We start from the raw sequence: 26,756 nt of genomic DNA on the forward strand, positions 1-26,756 counted from the left end.
GCTGAGAAACAAAGTCATTTATCAGTCTGAAAAGGTTAAAAAGCCATTCCTAAGGCTTTGAGACTCAAACTGCAACAGTGGTGCAGTGGCGATGCTTTCCAGGATTGGGCAGCCTACCAAAATTACTCCAAGAGCGCAACAATCCATGAGATCACAAAAGAACCCAAAACAACAACCAAAGAACTGCAGATATCACTTGCCTCAGTTAGGTTCACAGCTCATAATTCAACAATAAGAAAGAGGCTGAGGAAAAATGGCATCGATGGGAGAGTTCCAAAGTGAAAACCACTGCTAACTAAAACAAGACAATGGCTCAGCTCACATTGCAAGAATGCCATACCTGCAGTCAAACATGTTGGTGGTCGTTTGATGGTCTGGGGCTGCTTTCCTGCTTCAGGACCTGAATAACTTGCTGTAAGGGATGGAACCATGAGTTCTGGTTTCTAACAGAGAATCCTGACAGTTATGCAACAGGACATCAAAACAAACCAGTAAGTCCACCTCTGAATGGCTCAGAAAAACAAAAAACAGAAATGAAGTGGAGTGGCCCAGTCAAAGATCAGACTTAAATCCAATCGAAATGCTTTTCACGACCTTAAACAGGCTGTTCGTGCTCAAAAACCCTCTAGTGTGGCTGAGCTAAAACAATTCCGCAAAGAAGACTTCTCTACAGAGATGAGAAACACTCATTTCCCGATATCACAAATGCTTGATTGCATTTCTTGCTGCAAAGTTATTAGATTAAAGAGTCAATTGGTTTTTTTCACACAGGGTAGGTCTGGGTTTAGATACCTTTTTTTCCACTGATAAATGAAATCATGATTTAAAAACTGTATTTTGTATTTACTGGGGTTCTCTGTAACATTAGGGTGTAACAAATATATACAAACTAAGAAATCAGGAAGGGGGGAAACATTTTTTTCTGCTCATTTGCTAAAAGAAACACAATGATGGTGTGTTTTCAGGGTCATGGCTGTTCATTGCTTTCAGCAGACATGAGTATATGTAACACGAGCCAGGATAAAAATACATAGGCCTTTGGGGAATGGATTCCAGTCTGTAGAAATTCCTTTGTCAATTTAAGAAATCTAGACATGTTTCTAATACGGTCTGAAGAATCCAAGACTGTACTTATTGAACCATTCAAAAGTAGCCAATGGAAATAATTAGCGTGTTTTACTACCAAACAAAATCAGTGACACACACATTTTACTTTAACTTTTTTTATTCAGGCGCTACTGCCCATGGCATTGTTGCAGTAATAAAACCATTTTAAATTATAATCAAGGAATTGTTAAAGTTATTACACGAAATTAAAGTATTTACCTAATTTCATGCTTATTAACCAGTGTGTATTTAGTGGTTCCATCGTGTAGTGATTTGTGCATTTGCCTAAGAAGCAAAGGTTTCCTGGTTTGATCCCCAGAGGACACACAAATCCCTTTGGGGTTGTGTCAAAAAGGGCATCTGGTATAAAAATCAAACATGTGGTGACCCCCTGTGATTAAGGGACCAACTGAAAGCAGCTTATTTAGATAAAGCTCCCATATTCACCACCGCCGGTAGCTCCTCATGCTTTGGCAAAGTTTTTATGGCGAATGTCCTTCCTGACACAACTCCAAAGGGATTTGTGTCTAAACCAACAAATTAGAAATTCTGTAGCACTGCATAAATGGCAATTATATTAGAACCTAGTGCTGGAAACCACTGATATAATTATAAATATATTCTTATCAACATATTTCTTACCTTGCTCAATTTGACTTATAACCAGTTATCAGCAGGTGGCTTTTGTAAAGCACTTGATGAAGATGAAGGTTATTATGTTGTTTATCACTCTTGCTATTTTGGTCTCGTGGTTCTTTATATTATCTTTCTCATCACTGGCACCATCGACAATATCACCTGCATCATCGTCACAATAAACAGAGCTTTAAGCCTCCCGATGAACACAAAAGGCAGAGTTGTAGAGCAGTTCACACACATTTTTCCCACACTCCAAGCAACTGATTGGTATTGATTACATGCAAATGATACTGTCTCACTCTTGTCTCTTCATACTGATTTGTCTGTGTGTGTTTGTGCATACATGTGTGTGACTTTTCCCTTAGTCCTTTATCACTGCAGCTGCTGGAGTTATGTAGATTGGGCCTCCCTTATTGTTTCTTGGCAGTTGATACTGTAATGCTACGTTTCCACTTTGGAGCAAAACTCCTCCGCACTTCTCTGTGCACAATACAGAACAGGCACTCGCAACAAGACGGGAGACTTGTCTGAATGCAGTAGAGACATGTGAATGTCAAATGTCTGCTCATATACGGTGTGAACCTCAGCTGAAGAAGGAAAACAATACAAACCTATGGTCACCTGTTAGATTAAATTATATGTATATATGTGATCAGAGGTTTCTGAGAACAAGTCTATAAAAACTGAAAGTTTTAACAAGATTTAAACAAATTCTTACAACTCAGGGTCATCGCCTCATGCCCCTTTGGAGCATTATCTGTGCTGCTATTTGATGATTTCTCAGTTGAAGTCTTGTTATATTCTCTTGCATTTTTGCTTCTGTGATGGGCACTCGATCTCTTCCAGTGCGTCCAAATGCTGGTCCTTCGACATGACATTAATTTTTTTAGGAAATTGACAAATCTGGTGAAAAAGGTTGATATAGAGAAATGGATAAAACTGCTAGATTTTTAAAGCCTACCGTGGCAGCATATGCTAGTAAGCACACCACAGTTCCTAAAATTTATTCTGAATCTTTTTCAATAGAAATCAAAGGATGTTAGAAACTGTGTGCTGACAAACTCACTCTTGTATGCAAAATAGTGATGAGATTTCTTTCGGTCTTTCATCTCACCTGATTTGAAAGTGTAAGTGTATCACAATGTTTTTGTTCCATACAATTTTGTTTCTGCCTGCAGATTTGAAATCTGGGGACTCTTCAACTGAAAACTGCTTGTTTGTAGCCAGAGATGAAGCTCTCATTAATATATTTCATATCATATTTGCTTTGTGCACAAGTTTGAAGTCTGAAAGTAAATTGCGGATTATACAGCAGCCATGCTAGAAGCTGTTTGGTCAACCCTGAGAAGATAAACTTGAGTATGAGATTGGATAACTTTTACAGGTACGCTTTTTGACTTTTATGGATCTTAAGCGGTCATGTGGTGAAGGAATATATTCTTAATTAGAGAATGGCACACAGGAATTTTAAGCTTTTCTTACCTGTGTTTGAATTTTTCCATTATCTAACTGTATGTTGTTAATCAGAATCAGACATATGAACTTCCCGCAGTGCAGATATAAACTGTAAAATCCATGTTTTGTTGCATCCCCAACTAACTTACATTTCTTTAGGTGTTCCTTTAAAAATATCTATCTTAAGGAATACAGTTATGGTACTAAGACGGCCTTAACGATGATTCATAACAGCAGTCCTATCTCATGTGTACTTTCACGCTAGCAGTCATATGTGTAGGTGTCAGTTTCATCCAGATTGTGAATGTCTCAATTTCAAATGCACAAGATGCATGAGGCCAAATGGCAGTTAAAAGGAAATTTTACAAAGTAGTAGTAATTTCAGTTTATGAATTTCTTGAAGAAGTGTGTGGGGGCTGGGTGCACAGGGGCAGGTGTTAATTTTGCAAATCATTCTGTAGTTTTAACTAGACAGAGTGCAAAAGCCTTGAGAGACCAATTATTTCTTTATATTTTGCTTCCAAGGTGCCAGATTTTCTTCAGATTTTTTTTAAAGTGCTCTTGAGCAATATTTCTCTAAGTTTCCTGAATGTCTTTTAGAGTTTTTCTTTGAGCATTGGCTGCTTTTTCATTCATTTTTAGTCCAGACCTTATACCTGACAAGGTACTTAACACTACTATAAATCATTCAAGGCACCTAACTCAAGGTATGAACCACTGGACTGCACATACCAGACAACTTAACAATGAATCAGTTTTAAATTGTATCTTTAAGCACTTTGAAACTAGTAGTGTGTTGCAAAAAGAGACACTTTGTTCCAGTTTCTTAAGTCAAATCTAATAACATGCCAAAGATAACACAGTTTGACAGGCAAAGAAATTGTATTTCTGCACCAACATGGTGATTCTGAAAGAACTGTTAACTGAAAACTTGATATATATTAGCATAATGTGCGATCTGTTGGAAAAAATGTAGAAAATTGGACAAGTGGAGCACAAAAGAAGTGGCAAGCTTAAAAACTTAAAGATAAACAATATCTGAAAGTCATATCTTTAGGAAACAGGAAGATATCAAGATGTGAGCATTCAGATGAACCATCTACTGTTAGCTGAAGCCTCATCAGAAATGGTCTCAGTGAAAGTGATTGTCTAAGAGCCATTCTTATGAAAGGGAAACAGCGAGAAAAAGATTAGGTATTCGAAATTACACAAAAACTGAACTGAAAATCAGTGGTAATCGATCTTATGAAGCGATGAATCCAAAGTTGAAATTTTTAGTTCAAATTATCAATATGCAGGGAGGACGTCAGGAGAGAGTATAACAGTGAGTGTCCACAGCCATCTGAAAAACACAATGGAGGCTCTTTGGTACTGCATCTCAGCCTGTGGTGTTGAGGATCTTCTCATAATTGATGGAATTATGAATGCAGAAGGTGTCATCAGATTTTGTTCCACTATGTAATATCATCCAGAGAGCTCAATTTCTCTGCATGATAATGATCCCGAGCACACTGCCAATGTGCTAAAAGCATACCTGGACAGAAAAACACACAATAGAATATTATCATTCATGGACTGTCCTCCTCAGAGCCCAGACCTCAGCATTATTTAAGCAGTGTGCAACAAATGCATCCAAAGCTTTGGAATGTCCTCCACAAAAACTGGAGAACTATTCCTGAAGACTATGTAAAGAAATTAAAAGAAGGCTTACCTATGAGAGTTCAGACTGTATTGAAGAATTATGGTGTAGCATTTCAAGCTCATTGTAGTTGCCTCATGTTTTGCCTTATATACTGCATTTCCATTTATGTTTCGATGTTTCATAAAAGACTGCTGCACACATTTCCCATTTTCCTAGCAAAATACAAAGAAACGATGGGTGCCCCGAGGCTTTTGCGTACCACTGTAATTTTGTATACAAATCCTTAAATCTTGACTATGCCAGTGCACTTTACCAGATTTATGAAACTTGGATGAGCAAACTTGTACAAAAAGAAGAAGGTAAAGTATTATATCATTTATTTTTCATCTTTTTAATGGCCTGCAGTGGAAAAAGGGAAAACCAAAAAATGTCAAAGTCCAGCAATAGGCTTAAATCTTATAATACTGAATAATGTGTATAAATGTAGGCAGATGTAAAAGTGCCAGAGAGATCACAGAGTGCCCCCTCCCTGTTTTCAGTCATTGTTCCGGCTTGCATACAGCACTTGTTTAAAATTTGGGAATCAATCATTTGCAGTATGTAGTGCCAACCAAGTTACAAACACAAAAAATTGGGGCCAGATTGCCTGTGCCATAATGAGTGCAATGGCAATTTTGGTTTAACAAAACTTTTTGTAATTGCATTGCAAATTTTGTTTCTGTAACTTTTAATTTTTGGTGTCCTTACATTGAGCACAAAGAAAGCCTCATGGGTAGCCACTGGAAATGCTCCTCTTGACATACAGAGGTCGTTCAAGAGCTGTAATAGGCTTTAAAGCATTGGTTCCTCCCACTGGGCGGACCGACTGTTGGAGTAGATAGTGTACTGTTACGCACAGTTTGCCTTATTGACGCGACAGAGAAAGGGAGAGGAAGCAAACAAAGGACTGAGTTTGTTTACAGGTTTACAGACTGATTAAAACACTTCATTCTTTTTTGTTGTGTTTCATGTTACTTTTTGAAGCTTCACTTGGACTATGTATTAGAACACCACCAGAGGCACGATCCCGAAATGCATTCAAGGTGAGTTTAAAGACGGGCTCCAAAAAAATATGTGTGTTACTTAAAAAAAAAAATACACAAATCTTTACAAACGTGCTCTTTAGATGTTTCAGTCGCTGTGTCAGGTGTCACGTTGCAAACAGCCGACACCTGCCTAGTATATTGGTAGATTTGTGGAAAAATCTAGAAATCAGTAGATCTAAATTTGAATTATTCATATTATTGTGAAATATCACTGCAATCACCATGAAGACATTTTTGTTTAAAAGGTGTTTTAAACAAAGGTGCTCTTCCCACGCATGTCTACTAAGTGGTTACTAAAACAGTTACCAAAGTAGTGCAGTGGGTGTTTGAAACGACCGTCCCGTGTTTGATGGGACTTTCTTCTTTTACATTAATCTGGATTTGGGTGTGAATTTTGCAGCGACCCTCTGACTCCGCCGGTATATTTGGCAACGCGGCGCGCTGGCTTGAGTTCAGCTTATTAATCTGCTAACTCTGTAGACGGGTGAAACCCGACATCGGTTGTGTTGACTGTAAAGGAGATGCTGTGAATGCCGGTGTCCCCAGGGATGCAGGGAGGGGAAAAACATGCGTTTTATTTGCTCGATAGAGTGACGACAGCTTCTTTCAAGAAATAAGCACACGCTAAGTGGGGTGAGGATTTAAGTGACAATTTTCCATTTAAACCCCTCAGAAGAGCTGATTTTGTTTGTTTGTTTGTTTCATCTTTCCCTTGTTAAGGGAGGTTAAAGAGTTTATCCGCGTTTCTACTTACCGGCTACTGTCAGGCGATGACGCCGGCGTGGGAGATTTTTATCCACTCTGGCTAGCTGGCTTGAACTTTTCTCCCATTAATTCTTGTGATAATGGGCAATTACGGACACTAATGGATATGTTTGGCACGCTACTATGAGACTCCCAGGACTGGAGATGGCGCACGACACCACTTGGTTTTGCAGAAGAACCATACGAGGGATAGCGAGTAATGCCGTACGCGCACACGGCAGCTCAGCTATTTTGCTGTTTGTGTTTTAATAGTTAAGTGAAACCTAATATGTTAACCGAGAGGTCACTTTCTTCTATCCGATGATACTGTCAGCCGTCACCCACGAAGACACGGAAACCTCTTTGTGTTCATAAAGTTTCGGTGCAGACGTGTCGCCGAGCGAATTTTCTTACATCTTCTGCCCTGTTGCACCTACATAAAACACACCGAGTTAGTGTTCTCGTACCGGCTTTGCGGATTTTGCTTCCTTCCCACTTTGTTGTTTTCCCTCTTGGCGTAGTAGCCGCACGAACGTGTCGCTGTTATTTCTCTAGTGCGCAAACTGTCGCCTCTCCGGAGGCGCTCGGATCGGTACTGAAACCCACAAGGAAAGTAAAAATTTTCATATGGTTGAAGTACAGCCGTCGCGCCGGTTCACACAGTTGTCGCTCCTCCTCTGCTCCTCTAAAAGCAACGCTATGATGAATATTTATAGACGTGCGAAATAAAAGCGCGAATACCGGTGAATAAAAAAAAATGTCTGCCTAGAATTTCAGGTCATTTTGGCAGACGCCTTGCACTACGGGTCATTACAGCGGGGGATTCGTGCGCCGAGGAAGCTGCAGTTTATTCTGGACAAACAGGAAGCGCCGCAACAAAACATCATTTTCATGATTTAGTTTTGTAAGACTGTCACATTGAGAGTCTGAAGCTCAGTAATCCAAACGGAAAATGGCACATGTGTAAATCGTTGTTATCTCAGCGCAAATCACCTTAAATAAACTGACTTTGCAAAAATCAATAGACTACTTGAGTGAACTTGATTTGAGAAATTCCTTTATTAACTGTTAATAAGCATCGATGTCAGAAAGATTGTTATATTTTACTTATTTGAAAATGCTGATATGCAGGCTGACTGCGGTCTGCGCATTTATTTCTGGCTGTTTCTCTGTGACGCAGCTGAAGTCACTCTGGGGCTTCCTCATGCTTTTCCTATAAGGCAAACAGAGATGTGCCGCAATCAGCAAATTTATTTTCAAACAATGGAGGCGCACCGGGCAGCCAGTTGGACAGGAAACCTGGGCCACAGAGCAGGAACACGCTCAGCGCGCAGCCAAACACTCGCTCCTAAACTCCCTGTGCTTATCTGGGTTTCAGCTACACCGAGAAGTAAGTTACAATGCAGTACCGTTTCATAAAAGTCACTTATTGTTAGCACGTTGCATCTGCTATGATTTGGCAAAAAAAGGAAAAAAAAAGTTCGCGCGTGTGTAAAATTCAGTTAAGTGACATAAGTCCCGCAGTTCTGATGGGATATTTGGAAACAAAGTCACGTCCTGCCAGCGGATCGCTGGAATACGTGCGGCTGAAACTCCAGACGAAACAACAGCGAGAGGCTGTTGGCTGTTTGAGCACAGGGATGACCAGCCAAACTGACGGTGCCGCTCTGTTCATTCAACAGACCACCAAATTCGTCCGATGGCTCGACCGCAGTAACAGCATCGGAGGCCAGCGGAGGAGATCTACCACCTGTCGGTGCCACAGGAGCTCAAACATCCCGTTTAAACCGCGGCTCTACCGGAGGAGGAGAACCGGATTCGCCTTCCTGGTGCAGAACCCCGAAGAGCTTTGACGTTTTTCAGAGCCGGACGATATTCCGCTTCCCTCGCCGTTCCTCCAGTGGATATTTTTCCTCTGACTGCGACTCGTTGCCGAGCTCTCCGCTCTCCCCGAAGCCAGTGATGTCTGACAAAGCGATACAGACCCCGAGCCCCACCGGACAGGTGCTAATACACGCCCTGCAGCGCATGGGTGAGGTGCGCGGTGAAGGACCGGGCACGCAACACGGTGAGCACAGACTCTTCATGTATAACAGCCGCATTAATGTGAGTGCACGCACGTGGAGGAGGTTAAGAAGTCTTTTTGTAAAGTCATTTCCCAAGTGATGGAGTGAAAAACTGAGATGCAGGAACTCCATTTGGAAATGTAAGGTGGCTGTACTTCCCATTACGGTAAAGGTGTTTCTCGCCTTGCGCCTTTCGTCATGATGTTGCTGTTGTTGTAGGCACACAATAAAATTTTCATGCTCACAATAAAGAATGCAAATAAAACATTAGGAATTTGTCTAAATGCCCAAAGCACTGCTAATACTGTTATAGGTGTGGGTGAAAGTTTGACCTGACTCAGTCAATAAAGACTACCCTGGACGTAAAACTTGGCTTCTACGGTTGTGTGGGTATGCAGCTTAATAGGAAACTAGATAGGAGCCTAGAACTAGTTCCCTCACGTTTCCTCTATCAAAGATTCGGGGCTTTGGGCGGTTGGTGGTGTTGAGTGTTACTAATGATAGTGAAAAGATGAACAAAAACATACTTAGGATGTTTTGCTATCTAGTTTCATACTTAAGATGTGTTTGTTTTCACCCCTTTCTCACTGTCGAGCTTAGTCATGAAAGAGAGCCGTTTTTCCACTACTCTGATGTGCTGTGCTTGCTATTCTCACATGAGTAAGGCTGTTGCTTTTTTTTTTCGAGATTCTGGTTTATTGACTAATACTCTGCATGCGCTACTCTGTTGGCCCTTGAAGAGAAATCCAACAAATCCAGGTGGAAACATGCTTATATAAAACACACTAATGACTCCTCCATGCTGCTAAATCCACTTCTGCTGCTTCTCTGTTTTCATTCACTGTAGTAGTACTTTGTTTTCTGGGGAGTAATGCCTGCTGCCTTTGAGTGTGTAAAACTTTACTAAAACCTGCAGGATACATTTGAATATCACTCTCAGATTTAATTTAACAGGAAACGGTTGACTTGTTTATACAAAGGGTGCGTGATGGTTATAACATTGTGGACAAATGTGGATCCAATGGGTTGGATGTGCGATTTTGTTTTGCAACCCCCCCGGCAGAAACGGTGACAACTTGTATTCACATTAGTTTTTAAAGTCTTAACCCCACCCTTACTCTGTAATGGTTTATCATTTTCATCTTCACATTGGTGGTTTGAGGGAGACAAACACATAATAGTGTAATGAGTGACGACCATTCTCTACCAAGTACTCTGAGAATGTTTCTGTTAGGAATTGTTAGTCCTGCTGATGTCGGTTTGTTTCAGAAGTTGTCCTGACTCATGGCTAGACTAACAGGGCCATGCCCAGGAATGTGTGCATGTGTGTTCCACACACAATGTAGGAACCTGTCAGTGAACCTCAAGAAAGACATTTCTACTGACATTGTCGTTACTGCCACGCCTAATGGATGTCAGATTTATATTCTTGTCAACACTTTTATTAGTCAAACTTAAAATTATGTCAAAGAGTCATAATGTATCATATTTCATAATGATAATTGAGTCTGTACTCTTAAAGATTCTGACTTCTCGAAGTAAGCATTATTTAGCTTTCGCTAAGTATCACTTAGCAAACTTGCAGGTGAAATGCAGATGTGAAACACACAAACATTGAGCAATGGCTGAACATGATATTTGGTAATGGAATCTTTCTGGTTTCAGTTTGTAGCCCAAGTAGTGTTGGTTGGTCACATTTAAGTGGGCTGTGTTTGCATGCTTTAACAGTATTAAAGATGGCTGAAGCTTCCTGCTGTGAAAAGCAAACAACACACAAGTACCTTAAAGCTGCATTCTGTTTAATGGCCAGTAGGGGTGCCGCCGAATGTTGGCAATAAACTTGTAGTTGTAAAGGCCTCAGCTCTTTTCTCTTCAACCTCAGAAGAGACCTACCCAATGAGGTAATTGCTAGTTTAGGACACATTTAATAAAAAATAAAGTTAGTTTTTGTAAACTGTCATTATTGGAGTAAAAAAAAAAAGGGGTTCATCCTGGATAATCTAATTGATTATAAATAATAAGTCAATCATAAGTGTGAATGACAGCGAGCATGTGGTGTCCCTGGGTTTCACAGTCAGAGCCACCTCTCACCCATTATATTGCAGAAGTTGACAAAGAACATGCTCAATTCTAGGATTCATAAACTAAGGTTAAGGTCAGGTTGTGTTTTAGATAGTCTAGGGTTTCATTCTGCAAAAAAAAAAAATGTGTATAAGCTGAACTACATGTTGATTCTCCAAACTGCACCAATTTTGTGTCATACTTTAGCCTCCATCAGCACTGATGCTGACTCAGGTTATATCATTCCACAGTGTGAAATACTGTTGCTCCTCAGATGCTGCTGTTGTCGCAGAAAAGGTGTCCATTTGGCGTTGAAGTCTTGTTGGTTAGGTTTAGGCGTCAAAAATACTCGGTTACACTGAGTAAAAGATGAAGAACTTTGTCCCTTCTCAACATTAATTCAGCATGCTGAAACATAATGCTTACCGAGTTTATTTAAATGTGACACCAAAAGTATTGGACCACACCGCTTAATCTTTGAATTCAGGTGTTTTCTGTCTCAGTGGTACAGGTGCACAAAAGCATGCACCTAACCAAACCACGTAGCCTGCCTTTACAAACATTTGTGAAAGAATGAATCGTTCTAAAGAGCTTACGTTGATGTCACCCCTACAAGTCCGTTTGTGCAATGTCTTCCCTCCTAGATATTGCACGATTAGCTGTAAGTGGTATTATTGCAAAGTGAAAGCGTGCAGGAACCACAGCAATTTAGCCACATAAAGTTACATAGCGGGGTCACCAAAGGCAGTGGTGCATAGTGTGTAAAAGTCACCAACTCTTTGCTGACTCAATAACTGCAGAGCTTCACGGCATGGGTTTCCATCGCCGAGCAGCCCCTGCAGGTGTACTAGGTGGCCCGGTACTTTTGTTCATATAGCATATCTGATGAGTATGGATTGAGGCCCTTATTGCTAGTACCTTTATCCATACGTCCTCTGGCAAACATACCGGTAACAGCAGTATTTGAGGCCTTCAGGATGCTAGCATGTTGTTAACAAGAATTGATGTATTTCCCCTTTTATGGAATTAATATATCGATTGAGGTGTAAAGTAGCTAAATACATGTCAGTTAGCTGTTAATTAGAATGTTCAGTTGATACTAAAGTAGAAGTAGAAGCTGTTTAAATTATCCAAAGAGCTTAAAATGAAATTGACAAAATAAAAGATGAAAGCAGATAAAGTTTTAAATAATCTAAAACAGGAAGTGCAAGTTATGAGCTTAGATTATATCATGACATAAAATATTTTCAAATGTGGAGATTAAAATGTTGTGCCAATATTGTTTTATAATCTCTATACCACAAACTCATTACAAATCATACGTGCCACCATTGTATTTAGATGCTCATTAAACGTTAAACATTTAGTGTATGCTCCTACAGCATTTTTATGTTCAACAGTTTTGAACATATATGAGGGATTCCCCAAAATGTTTTTATCGGTTATCACAGCCTGGATCCTATTTTTATTGTTTGCTGTTTATTTCAATCCCAAACAGAAATGAAAGAACTGCCACCTCCAGCATCACTGGTCTAAAATAGTGCTCCAGTGGGCTTGTTTACATCAGCACAGCTTAAAAACAGAAGGCTCATACTTTTAGCTGTGATGCTGTTGGCTAAAGTTGCCCATCCTGTTGCTTGGTAACAAACAAAACTTCGCCAGGAGGTTAAAACTTGGCAAAAAAAAAAAACAGATAAAAGAACTAACAGAGTAAATGCCTTCACAGTGTTGCTGCCGTGGAAGCCAAATAAATCTTCTATGGAATAATGCTGTTCTGTCATCTTAATGAGAATAAACCTATTTGTTTTCCTCAGACTGGTAAAATTGTGCGGTTACATTACATTGCAGTCCAACCCTCTCTGTTTACATCTCAGCTTTAATCCTTCAATTTGTTTTTCTAAACACAGTGGGGTTTTTATTTTTTTTGTAAATATCAAAGTAATCTCCTAAGGCTGAAATAAAACTTCCGAAAACCTGCGCATATTCTCTGCTTTGTATGTGTCGCTATTCTTTTTCATAATAGCAGCGAGTAGCTTTGCTGATTGCCTTGTGTCTCTTTTATTCTCATTCACTGTAGCCAGACAGACAAGATAGCAGTCAAAACAGAGCAGTCCATGTGTGTGGTTACGTGTTGTTTATTAAGTAAGCCACTCAAAAAAGGACTCAGCATGTATGTTTAGTAGCCAAAATAGGCCTGCAGGTCTTTTGTAAGATGCAGACAGTAACTTGCATCTCAATCAGTCCACTGCATTTGCAAGATAGGACCAATAAACACAAACAGACTTGTGCAATAAGTTACACATTGTCCCCCCAAACACACACAAAAAGTCTCACTTATCAAGATTGCTAACTTGTTTGTGTGTTAGATATAGTGCAGGGGCTTAAGGAAGATCTGTTTATCTTGTTGTTGCTGCTCGACATCGCAGTACTTCCTCCTGCAGCAGCAGGAAGATCACACTCGCAGTGCAGTCAGGTTTCTTCAGTTTTAGAGCAAAGCAGATGCCTCTTGTGAGTTTTTGTCCTTAACACAAAGTCTAATTATAATACAACCTCAGGGCTGGCCGGAAACAAAGATAGATTTTGCCTGAGGCTTTGATCTTACAAATAAACTTTAGCTGAAATTCAAGTTACTAAGCTGCACAAAGCCGACTTACTGTCTGTTAGAGGAATTCACTATTTATTCGGGTTACTCTGGTACTCTTTTGACCTAAGATGACCTAAGATGCAACTGTTTGCTCGCGTTTGTTTTTTGTTTTTTAACTGGATGCCCTTCGGCATAAGCAAACTGCCAAAATCAGTTGTCAGCAGATCGCATTACAGCACCCAGGTTCATGTCTTAGAACTGCTCACATGCAAAATCAGCATCATCATGTATAATATGTATAACTGTCATTTTGGTTATTGTGATCATTGTCAAAGGAACATCCTGATAAAGTAAGTCCTCATGCATGACACAGTACTTAACCCGCTAAGTACATGCAGTGTTACTTAAAAGCATATTGGACGTCAGTGCAGAAATCTTTTAAAGGAGGAAACAAGTAACGTCTGCAAGACTACACAGGAGTTCTTGTTTTAAGTTTTAAAATTCATTATTTGATGTCTTGAGTATCCTGGTATCGCCTACCTGCACCGTTTGTAGCTTCCAAACCTGAATAAATCAGTGAGATTCAGTGATTACTTAGCATTTATTACACTTTGAGGCATTGTAGCGTAGCTCCATGCCCATATCTCCATTAAAATCCCTCTTGCTGACGCTGCAGTCAGCAGCTTGATGGATTGATTGCTGTATTGGTCTCGTCAATATCAGAGGATGTGAGAAATATTAAGTCTGGGTTTCATAATGGCGTGCATGAGTCATAAGCGGAGATCGGTAAGAGGTCAGAGCCTTTCATAATCGTACTGTAGTTCAGACTGAAAATCTAACAGATTAACCACGAAAACACACATTCACGCGCACTGACACATGAACACACTCGCACTTTTCCTCACCCTGGTCAGCTGGCAACTGTAACACCATGAAGCACTCAAAGTGCACTAAATGTATCTGATAACCTTCTCTACTGTTAATAATTAACAAATATGTTTGTCATTTACCTATTTTGTCTCACCTCGTTGAATAACATCTCCTCTGGGGTTTTTATTATGTCACTGTGAGCATGCATCGATTATAACATCAAATAAACTGAACTGGGTCAAAACCAAAGGAGTCTCACTTTATGAATCACACTCTGATTGTTTTTCTTCTTTGTCTGTCGTATAGTTTCTTCAAAATTTTATTGTTAAAAGGAGTTTATTGGTGTGTTTTTTCAAATAAAAGCAGTCATGTATTGGCGGGAAAGCCGAAAGTGCACATCTGAGTTCTCCAAAAAAAAATAAAATAAAAATGATGAAGGTCTGAGTTACAGTGCCGAGTGCTTTTCTGTCACATCTGTTCATGTTTTTTTTAAAAGATTCAACATCAACAAGTGAATCAAGCTCAAAGAAACTTAGCTCGGCTGCAGTGAATTTGGCGTAACCACAGTCTGAGCCGTGTGCTCGGTGATGCCCAAAAGGACTTTATTTTCTTTCTGGGCAACCTATTGTTAACATAAGTTACGATCAGAGAGCCGCCATCTTGAAACACCTCGTATGTAAAGCTATGTAAATACATGCACTCAGTTTCTGTGTTCCTTTGTGGTTTCTCTTAATCTTACAAGTCATATTTCAAATATCTTTGTGCTGGGGTTTTACAGTGTTTTCAAGTCTGAACCCCTAACCACAAATAAAGCTCCAAATACTTTTTGGTTATGCTTCACTTATATGGAGCATAAATAAACATATATTTTGTCTCGGTGGATAAGTTTTACACATTTAACCTCTTCAGAAATGTAGTGAAAGATCATGTGAGTTAATGCTGTTGCACCCTGGAACTGATACACGGGATGTATAACAGTTGTTTACCTGATCATCATATGCAAAGATGGCATGTTTTCCTTTTACTTTGTGTTGCAGATCCGTCACCCAGCCCCTCTAGGACGTGGCAGCAAAACGCAGCAGGGGACATGCAGGCAGAGACATTCGGACAACAGCTCAGACGAATAGGAGACGAGTATAATCGTCTCCTATTGCAAAGGGTTAGTGATCACTGACACTATTTCTGTGTGTGCGTGAGAGAGAGAGAGAGAGAGAGAGAGAGAGAGAGAGAAAGAAGTCATATGTGTGTTAAAACCAGCCTGCAGCAGGATACATTTTTACATCTCTTGACCAGAAGGCTGAACACCCTGCAGCTGTGGTAGTGAAGCTGATCAGCTGACAGACAAGACTGCGATTAACTAAAGGATATAAACAACTTTTGCCAAATCATCTCATCTCAGCAACTAAACTCAAAAATATATAGGCTGTTGGGAAATTGCCTTTTTCATTCAGTGTTTCTCTGTGAATCCAGATTTGCAGCTGGATGCTGCTGAAATGAACCACATGTTCAGCAGGGCAGGAAACAAGAAAGGAAAAAAAAACAGGACAAAATGTGTGTGTGTGTGTGAGATCACAGTCTCTTAACAGCTGGTCATTTCCACTCTGCTTCGGTTGAGAAAAATAAAAAGACCTGTGATCAAAGTATTACACGAACAGACAGCCTGAATCTGCAGAAAATCCAGATGCCACAGTTACCACTGCAGTTAAAAAACATACCAAAAAACAGGAAAACAGCCTAATGATAGCAAAACCTCAACAGTGCAGGAGCAGGTGATGGATCTGTTAAGCGTAGAGGAAGGAAAGCAAGGTTTACAGAAGTCGAAAAGAAACAAAAATAAAACCTTGTGGTACAAATTGAGTTTTTTAATGTGGGGAGAGTGAAAGAAGTTCATTGCAGCAGATGAAAACACTGTTACAAAGATGTATTTGTAAATGCCGAAGGTGAAATTCATCAGAGCTTTTTCTGTTTATTACTATATATCGCATTTGAGATGTTAAATATTTTCTGCATGCTATGCTGTTCTAGCCTTTCAGTTACAGTATTCTTGAAACTTCCTACTATTAACTCTTTAGGCCAAATCACACACAAAAAATACAGGTTTAAGAAAATTCCTATCACCTAGCTTGCTTTGGTACTTGTGCCATGAGATTGCAGTTGCAGTGTTCTGACTATTGCTCTGCTAAAGAGACATTCATATTATTCTTGGGAGTATAAATCCTGTGAATGGTGCAGTTGTGAAGTTGTAATCAGACTTAATTTCCTCTTGGCTTCTTTTCCTTGGCAATATTTCGGCATATTGCATCACTGCGGTTTTATTTACTCCTCTATCAAAGAGCTGACTGGAGCTTTGGGAAGACAGAGAGGAAGCGAGGAGAAAACATGATCTAGTTTAAATTCACTTTAATCTCATCACAGAAATGGGTTAAAAAATAGAAGTGAAGAAAAATGCATGACAGGCCTGTTATATCTCAGTAAGGAGCTTAAAACACTCCCTCAGTGTCAAAAGCTTAACAGTTACAAAGCTGCAAGTCTCCATTCGAGTCTTTTGATGCATGAGAAATCTGCTTTACTCACTGAGGTTTTTTTTTGTCTGTGTAACTAATGAGCAGCAAACAGGAAGAGAGTGAACCTTCTCTGCAACTTTGCTTCTGCATTTTTTCCATACCAACACATATATCTGATCTCTAGTGACCCTGCACTTACATATTAGAGATTCAGCCGTGTAAACTGCTAATGCATTAGTAATATAAACAAGCACAAATGTAGAAATCGATGATTAAAAACACATTTGTTAATATTTCTCAGCATTATAATGTTTATGTCTCATCCTCAACACACTAAACAAACCTAAATTAGTCAGCGCCGTAATCACTAACCGTACAGTTACTCAGCTATGAGAGTCATGTTTTTGGAAGTTGCTACACTGCTTTTCTTTATTTCCACCCATAACCTCGAATGTTTTCAGTAAAAAAGCTGGTGTTTCTCATGTCCTCTGTGAGCAATTTCCATTATTCAGTGTTGAAGATGGTGAGGAAAACAGTGCAGAGGCTGTGACTCAGCACCTTGTCACACAATTTTGGAACGTGTGTGTATTTTAGTGCCTCCGTTATCTTGACTGCAGAGCCAACCAGAAAGTGAGCGCATGTGTGTTAAGTAACTTAAAAAACTAACAAAGAAATAGGCTGGGGATGTTATCCACTGCCCTGACATTGTGATTGTTCACCCTAACCTACTAGGCTAACTGGCAGTTGCACTGAAGAAAGCCTTATGTAGCTTGCACAGGAAGGTCAAACGTTAAACGTTAGGCGCTGTGACAAGGCCCAAACAAAGGAGCTCAGGATGTGATACGCAGTGAGGCAGAATATATTTTACTTTTAAATATATGCAAGTGACATAAAGTTGCATTTTATAATGTAAAAAAAAAAAAAAGTATAGGCTATGTTGGTTCTATTGCATGTAGATACCCTTATGATTTAACTATCAGTTTGGGAGGTTTTTTTGCTCTTAAAGAAATAAACACACTGACTTTTCGATCAGTCAATTTAATCAACATTTTAAATTACTGATGTTAAAATGATCTGTAGTTTGTGGGATTGATTCTATATATGCCTTAAAAGTATTAGCGTACTATAGCTCACTTTAGTAAGACTGATCGGTTCATTAAGTCGTGTATTAATGCCGCGCATGTGTGGAGATTTATAGTTGAATGAAGGAATATGCAGTGCTTGTGGTAAAAGACAGACTGTATCTAGCCTTGACACACCCATGATTTAGAGAAACAACATTCACGTTGTTTGTGTGTGTGTGTGTGTGTGTGTGTATGTGTGAGATATATAAATTATTTACTAAAGGAATTAATTGCCCTAGATTTTTACAGCAAAGTAAGGACACACTGTGGATGGCTTTACCGGTTCATGGCTACATCTTCACTAATTTCTCCTCAGAACTCATGGTATCTGAACTAGCTTTGTCATTCCCATGTTGCAGTTTTTGTTTCATAACATCTGAAACGTACATAACACAAAAAGTACTTCCTCATGAACAGTGGCCTCCAGCCCCTTTAGTTTTATAGCCAGTGTCACCAAACAGTATGTCAGCACCCAGCCTGTAATGTAAGTGCTAACGAGATGAAGTGAAAGCCTTCATTTACCTTTATTTGTTTGTTTTTTTTGATGAATTAACTCCATCTGCCTTAATAAAATATAATGTCACTATGCTGTTTTCACTAAGGTAGGCGAGACTCGTTGAAATCAAGAGCTTAACAGATTACAGTATTACAACTCACGGGGAAAGTATTTAATTTAGTCCATATGTGAACAGTCCCACGAGCTGGGATTTAGTACGTGATAAGAGTTAGCGGCGTGAGCCTGCCATGGCCTCAACGGCTTTGAAACAAACTTAAACACAAAGAGGCTGGATACATGCGAGAACAAAATGAGTTAAGGCTGTGACTCAACACCTTGTCACACTATCGCAGTGCTGGGGAAGACAGGAAGAGATAGGTGTGCATGTGTGTGTGTGTTTTTTCCAGTGTGTCTTAGTGGGAAATCATCTATGAACTTGGTTGCAGAATCATCCAGAAAGTGAGTGCATGTGTGTTTGTTCTTGTTGTAGAACAATAATGAGACGGAGAAAAGAGGAACGTGGAGACTTGTTCCTTGTTCTCTTGCCAGGTGTTGATGCTGCAGTGTATAAATGCACATGTGTGGTTACACATAAGGTTGACCAGGTTTCTCACTTTATGGGTGATTGCACAGAGTTTTAATCCCTCGCCTTTCATCCCACATATTGAGACAACAGTGCGCATTTTGATTAGCTGTAGTTTCCAAAAACCAGGACTGCGACACAGGCACACATCTGATGTCTGGATTTTATCCACTAAAGAAAGCCTATGAGTGAAGTGCTGTTTAATCTACTTAAGCTATAGCTAATTTAAAAAATTGCATGCAATTGCAAAACCACAGGTCATGCAGATTTTAGTGTAATATGATGGTAACTACAAAAAGGAAAAGGAAATTCAGCTGTAATAAACAGTGAAAGAGAAACTGCTCAAGTTTCAGTGAAACTGGTGAGAAATGATTGTCAGAGATCTTTTTTCCAGTTTTTAATCATAGTTATCTTGCAGTTTTGCAAGGATGAGAGTATGAAAGCAGTCTTACAAGAAATATGCGGTTTACAAAGAGATCGGGCTATCTGTGGATGCATCTTTATGAAACAGAACAGTAGCTGAAATAAGAGTACACTGATCAACCTTAAATGCATCAAGTTTCAACATCAGAAATAAACATCTGAGTACACCAAGAAGTAAAATAAACATATGAACTTATGTTGATATATTTTTCTCCCGCTGTGAGTTTGTGATGACAATTAATTCATAAAATTAATGATTTTCTGCAGCATTACTCTCTTGTCTAATTTGCAGCTGCAGGGTTGTATTTTACTGTTATATTTTTTCTATTCTTTATAGATATCTATCACCCGTTCCTCTTGTAGCACCTCGTGCTCAGTTTATCTATTTTGTGCAGAAGAGTCAAATGACCCATCAGAAGCTTTGCTTTATGTGAGCGCACTAAGAGCCTAAAGCAGAAAGCCTGAGTTAACAAACAAATCCGATAACCACCATTGTGATACCAATTTTCTCTGACTAGGTTTTTGATTTTTTCAAGCCAGCTGATATAAAGAAATCCTGGCTATGTTGAACATGCTTCATAGTACGTCCTACTGGTCACTCAAAATACATACAATTTCAGAAGGTCAGCAACAAGACTTTTTTTTTAAAGATAATTAAATCCATCTATCTGAATAATGTGAATTATTACCACTTCAAATATTGAAGTTTTACATTTAGCATTCTTTTTATGGGTTTTTAAGCCTTTATTATGACAAGAAAGCTGGGAGAGAGAGCAGGGGGAAGACACGCAGGCTCTAAAATAGCCTTATTGCATTATGAGTCACCTGTTCAACCCGGTGAACTCAAATGGCACTCCATTCTTGTGTACCTCAGAAAGCAAATTCTCAACAGATGTTCTCTCACATCCCTCGATACCTATGACTTATCTGAGTGTTTGTGAGAGGCTGTGTCTGCGTTGAGATATCCTGGTGGGACTGCATCCTTGAAGTGACCTGGAGAGTTGAAATTTAGGAAGTTTCTGAATACAAGAAAATATCAAGAAGTCTTCAGCACTGCCATGAACTTTACACCGTAATCAAACTGACACAGCAGTAAATGATGAATCATCTGGCTCCAGTACAGCCGGGCTAGACAAGGGTTGAACTGAGGTGATTAAAGCGTGTGGTGTGACCGCCTGCAACCTAAAGCCTACACCCTTTTGACGTGTTGTTCCTTAAAACAAAACCAGTTTTCACTTCCAGCCTCCTTAACTCAAAAATGCCAAGCCGGCTGTGAGCATTTCTTCAAGTTGCATTATTTTACATACATTTTTGGATCTCTACTGATCCAATAAAACCATCTGAAAATATAAGATGAAATAATAAGTCTTTTATTTTCTGCACATTTACGTGCTCCACAGAGAATGATTTCTACTAATGTTGAGGGTCCTCTAACTTTTCTTCCAGCAGATCTAAATTGCTGACATTTTGTTTGGTTTTTTTACCAAAATTTCCTAATAATTTTTAATTACGCTGCCACAAAATGTGGTACATGGTACACAGATTGCCTCATTTGGTAAATCATGGTTCCAAGATGATCTATCCTTATGTGACTTTGCTGATATGCTCTTTTCTTCTATAGTTGTTATTAGCATGACGTTTCCGGTTATGTGCGAAACATAACAGTTATAAGAAAAATTAGAATGAACTTAAACTCTTACCATCAGGTCAACAGTTGAACTTGAAGCTGTCCAGATCTCTGGGTTATGATCAGGAAACTAATGACACATCCAACCATCCTGTTTAGATTCATCTCACAACCCTTCTTCTTTGGCACTCCTCACCTAGGATTGCGAGTCACTGATCCAAAGGTGTCTTGAGGGATTTAAGAAATATCTATGAAAACAGGGCCCAGTTAGCACAACTTTATACTTAATAGGGGAATTTATTATGTTTTTAGCTTCAAAATGAAAAACATTGTTATCAGCCCGTATCACATTACTTTTGAACACTTAGCTGCCAGCATTGCTAAGGTTGACAGAAGAGCTTTATTTGACTTCATTGCCTGAAGTCTAAGAGATGCCTGAAGGATAAGAAACAGTCTGCCTCACTTCAGACTGCAGAGTGACTCACATAGACGCTACACTGACACATACTCTGGGTTTAGTTCACTTTACTGCCTGGGAAATTTGAAAAGCACTTACTACTGTAACATACCATGCAAACCATACTGTATTATGGTGGTTAATTATTTTTCTGGAAAACATATGCAGCAGTGTATAATCTCAAATGTAATGAGTAAGCATTTGTTTTTTTTAGTAATCTTCCACACACTCAGTTGTGCTTTTTCTCCTTTGCCCTCAGTTAATCCATCCAATCTCTCTCTCTCTCTCTCTCTTCCTCCCTGTCTTTATTTCTGTCTCTCTCTCTCTGTCTGCTCACTGTCTCTCTCTCTCTCTGTCAAACATTTACACAATGTGTGCATGTTTGTTTTCAGACTTCTGTGAACATGCCCAAAATGGTGTCCATGCCCATGTGTGTTTGCGTGTGTGTGTGTGGTGCGACAGCCCAGTGTCCGTGACAGTGTAGATTCATTATGGCTCAAACCTGTGGTTACAGAACTCTAAGGGAGCAAAGCACAAGGTCTAATTATCCTGTCCAAACACACACACACACACACACACACACACACACACACACACACACACACACGCTCACAGAAACTCCCAACACACACTGTCTTTCAGTAAGAGGTAAAAGCCTTTGTCCTGAAGACAGAAATAACTCTGAGGAACACTCTGGACCAGTCAGGTGTCACTGGCTGGCTGCTTGTATTTCTGTGTGTGAGAGAGTGATTGAGTGTGTATGAAAGACAAAGTGCAGGACAGTATTTTTAACCCTTGCTTAACCATCTAGGTTTGCCTACAGCACTGTTTCTGTGACTAAACAGTGCCTGCCGTAGGTTCTGCCTGTGTATCGCCTGCTAGCTGAACAGTCGTTTTGTTAAAGGCGTTTTCTGAACTTAATCACCATTAACACACATTTCTGCTGTCAGCTATTGTAACGGAAGGAACTTTGATGTCTCAAAGTTTCAAAGAAACTAGGACAGTAGTCACTGAGAGAGGAAAGTTATTTCAGCATCAGTACATTTTTTCTATTTGAGTGCTGCAAATATTTCACTATTGACTCATTTGAAATATTGACTAATTTCAGGTTTCTATTATAAATCTTAATAAATGCATAATCACCTATTTCTCTCAGTCATGGCAGTCAACACCACACCTTAGTTTACCTTATTACTGCAAGATTTGGCAACTTATCAATTTTTACCCCCCTCAGGATAACATCAAATCTCCAGGTCAATGCTAGCACAGCTGTCCCTCTGTTTCTCGAGTGAGATAGCAGAGAACTGCATCACTGTGATGTTCACCCAATCTGGTGCTTCATGCTTTCTCTCAGAGGAATAATTTTACTTGTGAATATAGCGACAATCACAGCAGACCCATTGACTTCACCATATGGGTTTAATGCCTTTGTGAATTAATGTTATGGTAAATATTTGCTTCTGAATAGCACCACCTCTCTATAGCCCTCAAAAGAATGGGATTCAGAACACCCCAACCTTTTATGCATTATTCAAGTACACACAGAAAAAAATTAAATCTTTCAACTCAGTAGCAAGAGCTGGGCATTGTTATGCAAGTATTGGTAGCCGTTATTATGCATATTTCCAAGCGCAACTCTGTGAATGTCAGTTTGGATAGATTGTGCAAGATCAATGAGTAGATGTTCCAGCCGACAGTAAAGACATTTTTTTTACAGGAAAAGCAACTTGTTAATACTTGGTTGCAGTACTTTTGCATTCAGAACTTAAATTTTACATTTATTTTAGCGATGGCATGTGATTAAGTGAAGCTATAGCATGCATGTAAGACCCATGGCATATTTTTGTTTTAAAGCTTTTTAAAAAAAAGAGAAACAACTGAAAAAGAAAAGAAAAACACTTTGAATTAAAGTGGCACATACACCACAGAGATGGTAACAGTAGATAGAAAAATAATGTAGCAAAACCTGAGTCATTTTGCATTGTGTGCATCAGTGTGTGTATGTGTGTGGTTGAAAGTGTAGCCTTGTTTTGAAAGCTATTTTTGAGAAGCAGCATAGTAAGTTGTGGTAACCAAATAAAATCACACGAGCTCTTTGGAAGTGGCTGACTCAATGTTTCCACTGTGAAAAGAACGAGGCAAGAAGAAGAGCAAGAAAGAAAGATGAGAAACTCAAAAACCCTTGCATCAGAGATGTCTGTCTTGAAAGACTTTGGGCAGAAACAATCACTTGCAGAATGCGCACAACTAGGCTGTCTTTTCATTCGCATCACCTTTTGCATCCACAATTTTTAGATTTCTGGATCAAAAGTTCATCTGGTCAACTTTTAATATTTCTCAGTGTCACTGCAAAGGTTTTTAAATATGCTGCATTCAAGAGCCAGTGGGGAATCCTCGACTTCAAATCTTCTTTAGTGCTCTAAAGCTGGCAGATTGACTCATCCATGTTTGCTAATTGTGCCGATGTTGAAGCAAAAAAAAGAAAAAGAAAAAAACGACTACTGTTATACAAAAGTGGAAAACAATAATGTTGGATTGTCAGATCACCCATGAAAACCACCTAAACTGGTCGGTCCTTTAAGCTGAAATCAAATCAAATTATACAGCAACATAAATGTAAGCAACATTTTTAAAAGGCACGATGTTAACAGTAAAGGATTTATATACCTGTGGCTTCCCAAAACAAACAGACCAAAATAATTCACTGTGCAAACATGAAAGAATCTGCAGTAATTGTGATAAACTGTTTTATCTCTAAGTAGATGAATTGTATCATCTTGTTTGACTGATGGGCTGAATTATGTTTTTTTACTGATTAAATGCCTGACTGGTGAATTGCCGATGATTGGCTGACTTCCTGCCTTTCTGAATCTGTTTTTGTGAAAGTTTGACTTTTCGTCCTTTGGCATCTTTGTCACACTTTGCCCGCTGTTGCATCCCGCTAGCAATTACTGTGGGTGTGTGTGGGCAAATGCACACACTCTACACGGTGGTACCTTTGTGTGTTTGCACGTGCTGTTTGAATTACTCGTTAGGAGCCTGCAGAGTTGCAGTGACAGCAGGAAAATGACTTGTGGCAGCAGGTTTTCTATTCTCAGATGATGGATGAGGTTATTTGAGGTAAGAGTTCAAATAAGGAAACTATTAGAGAATTACCGATGTGTGTCTGGGTGTGCGTGTGTGTGTGTGTGTTTCCTTTCTGTAATCCTGAGGTATACAGTAAGCTTGAAAATGAAAAGTTTTTGGGGAAACTGGTTTTGGCTTCATGTCAGTCTCTCAGCCTGCAGTTTGTCAGCTAAAGGAATACATCTGCTTCTGATTGCAGTGCAAATCAAACCTCTTATACTGACTGTGAAATACAACCAATCGTCCAAGTAACAGATCAGCCCTATTGTCTACACAGTGTTTCTGATTTAAGATGTTTATTGGTATATCCCTGGATTTACAGTAATGTTAAAACAGCTAAAGAAAGTAGTTAAAACATGTTGATATGTGATATTGTAAAGCACTGTTTGCTGTTCTTTATCATAAGCAAAGCTAAAAACATTCTGCTCTCATACTCAAAGCGTGGACATGACACCGATATTGATCTTCTCATCTAACTGCCAGCAAGAAAGCAAACAAGTCTGTTTGCCAAAATGGCAGCCTATTTCTTTGAACTCTATAAAGTAAAGAAACTTCCAGCATGCATGTTATCAAATGAAGTATTATTAGTCCAGTTCTAAATATAGCTTAGATGCAGTTAATTTGATAACAATGAGAGGTGGTTTTAGATAGTCTGCATACAAGCTCCTCTCAGGTACACCACATCCTCCTGTTATGTTGTCATTCATAGTTTCTCAGCTTTCATTTGCAGCCAAGCATGACTATAGATCAGCACATACTGTGATTTGGAAGATCATTCATAAGTGGCATTTTGGCCTTTTTGGTCAGGATATGAGATTAATCCAAATCCTTAATTTGGAATAAATTCACATGCTGTGATTCCAAATAGTTCCTATTGAGCTTCCCTGTTTTTCATTACACTGGTTTTGATAAACCACATAACCCATGTTCTTAAATATACCAAAAACAGCTAATATATTATAATATTATCTAGACATCAATGGATCATTAAATAAAACATGTTATAATGAAAAAAGCTTTCAGTAAGATTGCTTTGTGTCTCGAGACTCATACATCTGCCAACAGGAGCCCTTCCCTTACTCTGCAAGCTGAAGACCATCATGACAGTCAGATCATTACAGTGGTTGGTGAGGTGACGAAAGAGCGCAGAAACGCTGCCAACTAAAACAAAAAAAACAAAACAAAAACCCACAAACCTTGTGTCTGTGTTCCAACGCCGCTTTGAGGAGAGACAAGTCTCTAATGTGCAACATGATAAACATTGCTGCAAGCAAATTAACAATAATAACAATAATCTCACTGTTTCCATAACAAGAAGGTATAATAACATCTCTGAAGGCCCAGAGAAAATAAGTTGCCGAAGGAAAATTGCAACTCTTTATTGCTTTTACAAAAGTTCTTATTCGGGTTGAAATCCAGTGTAATATTCTACTATAAACAAAGGCAAAGCTCTAATGGTAATGTGTGATGTGAGACGCCAATTTTTGATGCCTGTGTGCTGCCAAATGAAAGGGGAGGCTGAATTAATGGGTATTAACTTCACTCAAGACAAGAGTCTTGATATATAGCAATGGCAGACGTTCAGGTTGTGGAGATGAAACTAAATTGCCAAAAAATCAACATGTGGAGAATTTACTCTTCACTTTGCCGCCAAATACAACAGTCCCTTGATGACAGTCAGGGAAACTGAGCCTTAGAGAAATCAGTCTTACTGTATTGACTCTCTCCCTGTGATCGGCTACTTCCTACACTGGTGTAGCTGAATTGTTGATTTAAAGTTAAAAAGTTCATAAAGTGATGATTACTGGAGGAAAAATCCACAAAGGAAGAAAAAGTATCACATGTCCTGTCAGAATAAGGTGTTTTTCCAGATGTGCCTTACAGAGATTTGTGCAATTTTTTCCCCTCTGTCATGGTGAATTTGATTTAAACCACTGACAGATAATAAAACTAAGTCTTCAGTCCCACCAGCTCTGTGAAGCTATTCACAAGGGTACTTTAACCCAAATGCTAGCACCACAATGCTAACAGGATAATATTTAACAGATACAACGTTAACATCTTCCAACCGATTGTCTCCAGATTGCTGTTACCATTTGAGAGCATTTCTGTCAGGACAAGTTAGTCAAAGTGGGATTGTCATTTCCATCTACAGCAATTTAT

The 26,756-nt window shown here is 39.2% G+C and overlaps 1 protein-coding gene and 1 long non-coding RNA gene across 3 annotated transcripts in view; one reads left to right on the plus strand and one right to left on the minus strand.

Annotated features, from left to right (window-relative positions):
- Positions 1-4,604: 4,604 nt before the first annotated feature.
- On the minus strand, positions 4,605-8,052 carry LOC109204807 (uncharacterized). Of its 2 annotated transcripts, XR_002064323.2 has the most exons (3): positions 6,683-8,052; positions 5,591-5,708; positions 4,981-5,055 (listed from the first exon to the last, which is right to left on the minus strand). It is a non-coding gene; the product is annotated as an uncharacterized LOC109204807 (long non-coding RNA). The 2 variants fall into 2 exon arrangements; XR_003213621.1 differs by lacking the exons at positions 4,981-5,055; positions 5,591-5,708 and adding an exon at positions 4,605-4,735.
- Positions 5,718-26,756, plus strand: part of LOC102081903 (bcl-2-like protein 11) — a 30,150-nt gene continuing 9,111 nt past the window's right edge. The window contains exons 1-3 of the mRNA XM_005474401.3: positions 5,718-5,925; positions 8,355-8,740; positions 15,291-15,412. Coding sequence (XP_005474458.1) covers positions 5,915-5,925; positions 8,355-8,740; positions 15,291-15,412 — 519 coding nt within the window. The 5' untranslated portion in view covers positions 5,718-5,914. The remainder of the gene's footprint in view (positions 5,926-8,354; positions 8,741-15,290; positions 15,413-26,756) is intronic.

Source organism: Oreochromis niloticus, linkage group LG13 (assembly GCF_001858045.2).
Source record: "Oreochromis niloticus isolate F11D_XX linkage group LG13, O_niloticus_UMD_NMBU, whole genome shotgun sequence".
NCBI lineage: Eukaryota > Metazoa > Chordata > Actinopteri > Cichliformes > Cichlidae > Oreochromis > Oreochromis niloticus.